The following is a 7733-nucleotide window of genomic DNA, read 5'->3' on the forward strand; positions in this document are numbered from 1 at the left end:
AAAATGAAGAGCATCTGACGTGCTACTTGACAACGAGAAATCATTAAAAAAATATCGCTGAAATTTTTATTGTTGTAGGTTTCTATCGGTCACAATCTCTATTAACGAAATAATCAAGTTTACTGTCCCTGTTCATGATGTGAGGAGGAGTGTTTTGCCCACTTACTTTTTCATCTTTTCCAACCACCAAGTAAAGTACTTGTGAGGGACTGACTTCTACGTCCTCATCTTCAATTTCATTATCAGAATCAGAATATGTTTCTTGTGTCTCTACTATATCCACATTGCTGTCTTCGTCGTTGTCGTTCACTACCTCTTTATTATGTTCATCTTCACTGAGACAGTCTAACATTAGCCGCTGTGGTCGTTCTGGTTCTTTTTCATATGAAGATAATTATACAGGGTGTTTCATTGGGAAACGGAAATACTTTAATGGTGAATAGAGGTCACCGAGCCGGTTCTAGATATACTACATTTTTTGCCCTACCGACTTTTATAACCGAGTTACAGGGTGTTTTATCGATTTTGCCCATTTATTTCTTAAACCATAACTTTAGAACCACCCTGTATATTTTCTTGATATTTGTTACACATATGTCTCATTCAAAACCCAAACGACCGACATACTAATCATAAGAAAAATCCAGGTCCGGATTAACAAAAAATTATAAAGTAATTGTGACCTTAAAACAACACCCTGTATATTCAAATTTTGAAAATCTGTTTGCATATTTGAAAAGAGCACAAAAAATTAAGTTTAATGGTTTGCTTCAATTTTTCGGCCAGGCAATTTTATGACTATAATTTTGAAATTATATTGAATTTTTTAAGAACTCTGATATTAAAAAGCAGATATTAACTTTTAGTTATAAATTATTAAAGTTAATGAATAAATACTCATTTTAAAAATAATCAATACTTATTTACCACATTGGAACGACCCAATTACTAATGACAAGAAAAATTCAGGTCCGGATTAACAAAAAAATATAAAGTAATTGTGACCTTGAAACTACACCCTGTATATTGAAATTTTTAAAATTTGTTTGTGTATTTTAAAAGAGCATGAAAAACTGCGTTAAAGGGTCCATGTCAAATTTTTGCGCAGATAATTTAATTACGGCAATTTTGAAATCATATTGATTAATTCTGTCAAGGTCACAAGGAGCTGCCAGAAAAATGAAGAACAATCGCAATGTAATTAGAAAATCGATTCGAACTCTTTTAAAACGAGCAAAGAAATGCATCGAACAATATGGCGGACATTTTGAGTATCTTATAGTTCAAATATTTTTAATTTATGTTAAAATATTGAATTGTTTAAACAATTTTTTTTATTAGATATAGCTGTTTTTTAATTATTTACTTAATCATTAAAATATCCCAATTCTCGCAATTCTAATTTTTAATGATGTGTATACAGCTACAAATTCAGAGAATCCATGAAGCCAGCGTATTAAATAAGTATTAAGTATTTTTAAAATAAGTATTGATTAATTAACATTAAATTATTAAAAGTTAATAATACATACCTGGTTTTTAATCTCAGACTTCTTTAAAATTTCAATATAATTTCAAAATTGATGTAATTAAATCAACGGCGAAAAAATTAAAATGAACCTTTAATCACAGTTTTTTATGCTCTTTTAAAATGCGAAGACAAATTTTCAAAATTTCAATATACAGGGTGTTGGTTCAAGGTCACAATTACTTTATATTTTTTTGTTAATCCGGACCTGGATATTTCTTGTCATTAGTAATTGGGTCGTTACAATGTGGTAAATAAGAATAAGTATTGATTATTTTTAAAATGAGTATTTATTCATTAACTTTAATAATTTATAACTAAAAGTTAATAATACCTGCTTTTTAATGTCAGAGTTCTTAAAAAATTCAATATAATTTTAAAATTAAAGTCATAAAATTGTCTGGCCGAGAAATTGAAGCGAACCAATAAACTTACTTTTTGTGCTCTTTTCAAATATGCAAAGAGATTTTAAAAATTTTAATATTCAGGGTGTTGTTTTAAGGTCACAACTACTTTATAATTTTTTGTTAATCCGGCCCTGGATTTTTCTTATGATTAGTATGACGGTCGTTTGGGTTTTGAATGAGACATATGTGTACCAAATATCAAAAAAATATACATGGTGGTTCTAAAGTTATGACTTAGGAAAGAAATGGGCAAAATCGACAAAACACCCTGTAACTCCGTTATAAAAGTCGGCAGGGCAAAAAATGTAGTATATCTAGAACCGGCTCGGTGAACTCTATTCACCGTTAAAGTATTTCCGTTTCCCAATGAAACACCCTGTATGATTAGTCAAAAACAATTTTCAGAATACTATTTTTACAACGTGGAATGAAGTAAATACTTCTGTTGTATGTAGGCATGTATGAATTTATTAAAAAATCCTTAAAATTTATCCACGAAGGAGTGGAAGTACAAAACGTTTTTGGTCAAACTGGCCATCATCAGTGTAAACTATTTTTTACCTTATACAGTGTGTCTACATAACTTGGAACCATATGGGAAACTGTTTTATTACCTATCAATTTTACGAAAAAAGTTATTCTTCATAAAGTGCTCTGCATGGTCTAAAACAGGGGTGGGCAAAGTGCGGGCCGCATGCGGCCCTTTATACATTTTTTTGCGGCCCGCGGAAAAAAGTGAATTATTTTCATTTAAAGATTTTTTTTAATTATTGCTAATATTAATAAACAAATATATATAATGCAGCTATTAATTAACACTTTCGCAGCGGGTGATTTTTCCGCAAATTCTCAACATAATGCGGGCAATTATTTGGGTTTCCGTCAGAGTTTTGTCGGCTCCCTGAATGAAATCCACGAAATTTCAATAAATTAATGGAAACGATATTTTTGAAGTAGTCTGGAACTCTTTGGAAAATTTTAAATTAACGCTGTAACCACCTATAGTAAGTGTAACAACTGACGTAGCACCAAATTTAAGAGGAGCAAATATTGTAATGTTAAGAAAACGTCATTACGTCCATGAACAATTTTCAGAACATTAGTTATTATTTTTCACTGCTTAATCCATGAGCAGGTATTGTGCAAAAATGTTTTGCAAGTAGTCAACGCCAACGTCATTTCAGTTATAACTAATATTGTTAATTATTCGTTCAATAGGATTAAATCATTGTGCATATTTTTATATTATTTAATTCTTTCAAAGAAAACAAAAACAATGAAGGGAATCTTAAGATTTTTCAAATTTATAATTTTGTTTATTTTGATTTAAATGACGCGTGTTGCATATTATTACGTATGATGCGTGTTTGCATCTATTTAAGCACGGAATTTCCCTTCAAATATTTAAGTAACTAATAGCAATGTGAAAATAAAATTTATTATTTTATTTGGTAATAAATCACAATTTAAGTTTGAGATTAAATTTATTTGACGTTTTCATGTCCACTTCGGAAATCGTTATCAAAATACAAAACATTAATAAATTAAACTAATTAAATAAATGCTTAATTTATTAGGTTTTGTATTTTGATAACGATTTCGGAAGTGGAAATCGAAACTTCAAATAAATTTAATTTCAAACTTAAATTGTGGCTTATTCCCAAATAAAATAGTAAATTGCATAAGATGTCACAAGCCCCTCAGAACAATACATAATATGTAATATTATTAGGAAAAAAGAAATGGGTTCATAGATAAAATAAAAATAAATAAATATATAGATACACATATATTTGAGGGAAATACCATGCTTAATTAAGTGCGAACGTTGTTTAGGTGGGAGGGGTACGGTTTGAAAAATTTGAATTTTTTTTATTATTTAGAGTTTTTTATTATTTTAAATGAAAGTACATAAATAAGTAAATAAACTTCAAGAATACTCTCTAAAATTTTCAGCTTGACCGGAGTAAAATTACCGGAAGTAAAGCATGTTTAATCTCCCTACCTTCGACTCGCTTTGCAGTAGCTTGAGCATAGTGAGAAACGTTCAAGAGCTGTTCCCGTCTCTTGTAAATTACTCTGCGATTCAAAAACATATTCCGGCGTGCATCACTTTACGATTTGACAGACAAAAAACAAATTGAAATAAAAGTTGTCAAACCAAACGCGTTTTTCTCAAAACTGCTTTTTTCAAACATTATAACTCAAAAACTACCTACTTGACAGATCCACCTGAAATTTTTCATAGATTTTCTTTAGACATTTCGTGAGGTAACTCTGTCGAGATATGTTTTAGTTAACAATAATAAATATGTTGATTTTCACCATTTTTTACAAAAATTTCGTTATTTTGACTTGTATTTTGAGTGATATCAGAAACTCAAAAATCTTTAAAACTAAAAAACAGAGTTACCTCGACAAACTTATAAGCTAATAAAATATTTTTGAATTTTTTGTATATGATCCATTGACGAGTTCTACTGCAAAATCCATTTTTTTGGAGCTGCCTGTAAACATTTGCCACCGTTTACATATTTTTCAATATTTGGTCTTGAATTTTTTTAATAATCTATGAATTGTACTGAATAATATGTTTATTTAATTTAAAAATAAAATAATTCTACCATAATTTCAAAACAAAATTCAAGGAAAGGTGCTTGAAATGTTATTTTCAAACCATGCCTACCCTTAAACAAAATTAGTAAAAAGTTAAAAATTCGAACATGTTAAGGTAACAAATATTGCGGCCCTCGGTAATAGACCAAAAATATGTTGTGGCCCTTATTAAAAAAGTTTGCCCACCCCTGGTCTAAAACCTAAGATTCAATCATCAGATATCAAATTTTATCAACAGTGTACCAGGTATGTCCAAAAATATGAATTTCGCTCAAGAGGAAAGTACCTTTATATTCCACAATATCGAAAATTGATATTAAGAAAAGTTGTTTGGAATTAAAAATTATGTTATAATTTGCAATTACATTCTTCTAATTGAAAAAAAAAAAATTTTTTTCAAATTACGGACACCCATCATTATTTTTATTACGATAACCCCGTTATTATTAATTTTACGAAAAAAGTTAATCTGTATAAAAAGGTCTCCATAGTCTAACAACTCAGATGCAATTATAAGATCAAATTTTATCATTTTTGTACGAGGTATGTCAAAAAATATAAATTTCTCTCAAAATTTCAATTTTTTTTTCAAGTAGAAGAATGTAATTGCATATTATAACATAATTTTTAATTCCAAATAGCTTTTCTTAATAACAATTTTCGATATTGTGAAATATAAAGGTACTTTACTCTTGAACGAAATTCACATTTTTTTATATACCTCGTATACTGTTGATAAAATTTGATATCTGATGATTGAATCCTAAGTTTTAGACCATGCAGAGCACTTTATGAAGAATAACTTTTTTTCGTAAAATTGATAGGTAATAAAAAAGTTTCCCATATGGTTCCAAGTTACGCAGACACACTTATGAAATACAAAGAAAATACACCAAATATTTTAATATGTTTATCTGTGAAATTACTATGTAATTGTCATTGGTGCCGGACTCTCGCTCCGCAATTTGCTACCAAAAACAAACCAACACACTTATGTAGGTAATATGATACACTAAACACAGTCGAGACATGGTCAAGGAATACAGAGCGAGGCGGTTGGGTGGAATGGGAAAACATTTCGCTGCTGAGTGTGAGTCCGCACACCAGTCACGGAAGGTTAAAAAGAATATGTGCTTCCCAGGGTAAGCTGTTTCAGTAATTGAAAATTTATCTTATACTTGCTACAATAATATCTTATTCAAATTTCGTTTCTGTTTTAGTGTTAAAAGACGATTCAATGGACCGCTTTAGCGATTATTATTTTCGTGATTCGTTCGAACACTCCTCTTCGGAGTCTCAATTGGTTGACAATTACAGAGGATACGAGACCACTAATCCATCACATCGCTCAAGTAGGAGTCCAACGCCTTTGTCACATTCTCATGTTGACTCTGGAAGAATATACTTACCTGGTGCAGCTCAGTCAATCCCACCACCTGTTAAAAAACCCAAGAAGTTTAATATTTTAGGAGCTTTTATACCTTCCCTAGTTATAGTTTTGGTATTGGCTCTTATATCTACGATAATTGTCCTTGAAAGTGACTGGGAGTTTTTCAATAGTGTTAGGAATGTTCCAGAGATAATGTCTCTTAAATATCAAGTTTATGAACCCATTAAGCAGTACTGGAGAAGTAAAATCAACCTTCTATTTTGAACTCAGGTTTCTTGGCATAACTCTATAAGATCTCATTTATATGAATACTTTTGAGGGAGCCAGGGATTGCACAGAGAACTGTTAAAAAATAGTCCCATTCTGCTATGACCATCGAGAACCAATTTAATTTAATACAGGTCAGAATACAAGGAACTTAATGTAAATGGTCTTACGGATATTTTTTAACTATTAAGGTTAAACAATAACTGAATTGCTTTAGGTTTCTTTTTATAGTTATTGAGCTGTTTAGAACAGCAGATATAAATAAACATGTTTAAATAGTAAACACCACTTTCAACAACGACAAGTGATCGAAATTATGTAAAATATATGAAAAGTTAATAGACAATGAAACACATTAAAATCTTGAATTTGATATGTGTATGAAACAGTACAAATTGTTTGAAATGATATATATTCTACCTATATTATGTTCTGAACATTCTGACCAGCTATCTGTTGCACCTATGTCTGCACTATAGTTTTATTTTATTTTTATGGTAATGCGTGTTTCCTTATATTTTAAAAACATCTAATCCACGCAATATGTTTATATATACAGGGTGATTGATTAGTGGAGTAAAGCTCAGTAGATCCTCTATAGCAGCGGTTCTCAATCTTTTTGAGGCATGTACCATCTAAAGTTTCTTTTATTATATTTCTATATTTTTAGATTGTATAATCAAGACTTACTATGTACTACTATTTTAAGTTTTTGTGTGTTTTGTGTACCACCGCAAATAATGAAATGTACCACCAGTGGTACATGTACCACATATTGAGAACCACTGCTCTATAGTAATAGATAGCAATAAAAGTTAATAACAAAAATTGTAGCCAATTTTGAGCTTCACAGTACAAAATAATAAGAATGATATAGGGTGTTCTATAACATAGTGGCAGACCAAACTTATATATTTATAAACATCAATAAAGTCTTTATAACCTTGTAATTGTGTGTAAAATGTTAGAAGACGAAAATTACTACAAAACTATATTATTATGTGTTTTTCTTTATTAAGAGGAAGGGTGTGGTTTGAAATTTTAGATTTTTAAATGAAAGTACTTATCTGCAAGAATACTCTCTGAAAATTTCAGATTGATCGTAGCAAAATTACAGGAGATACAGCATGTTGAATATGCCTGCTTTCGACTGGTTTGCAGCGGCTTCGCACCAGCGCGCTTGAGCGGAAAACGTTCAACAGCTGTTCCCCTTCTCTTTTGTAAAGTATTACCAGTTTTACTGTATACAATCGACATTGTATGTGTAGCAGCTTGTTTTTTCATCATATATTGATCTATTACATAAATTTATATATACACTGAGATGCAAAAAAATCGATCCACTTAAAAATTTGGTCATTTTTGATGTTTCGAATTTCCTAAACCTGTTGTCCGAATTAAGTGATTTTTTTACCACGTTATAGCCTTATGCATTGACAATATCGCTGTAATAACATTATTGCTACACAGTCAAACTGTCGTTGTATACCAGGTTTACGAATCAAACTGTGTTTTTTTCTCAAAG

At 30.2% G+C, this 7733-nt stretch overlaps 1 protein-coding gene across 2 annotated transcripts in view; it reads left to right on the top strand.

Annotated features, from left to right (window-relative positions):
- Positions 1-7208, top strand: part of LOC114341750 (FERM domain-containing protein 5) — a 217774-nt gene extending 210566 nt beyond the window's left edge. For both annotated transcript variants that reach the window (XM_050641461.1, XM_050641460.1), the window contains exon 9: positions 5772-7208. In XM_050641461.1, the coding sequence (XP_050497418.1) occupies positions 5772-6205 (434 nt within the window). In that variant the 3' untranslated portion in view covers positions 6206-7208. The remainder of the gene's footprint in view (positions 1-5771) is intronic.
- The last annotated feature ends 525 nt before the right edge of the window (positions 7209-7733 follow it).

Source organism: Diabrotica virgifera, chromosome 10 (genome assembly GCF_917563875.1).
Source record: "Diabrotica virgifera virgifera chromosome 10, PGI_DIABVI_V3a".
Classification (NCBI taxonomy): Eukaryota; Metazoa; Arthropoda; class Insecta; order Coleoptera; family Chrysomelidae; genus Diabrotica; species Diabrotica virgifera.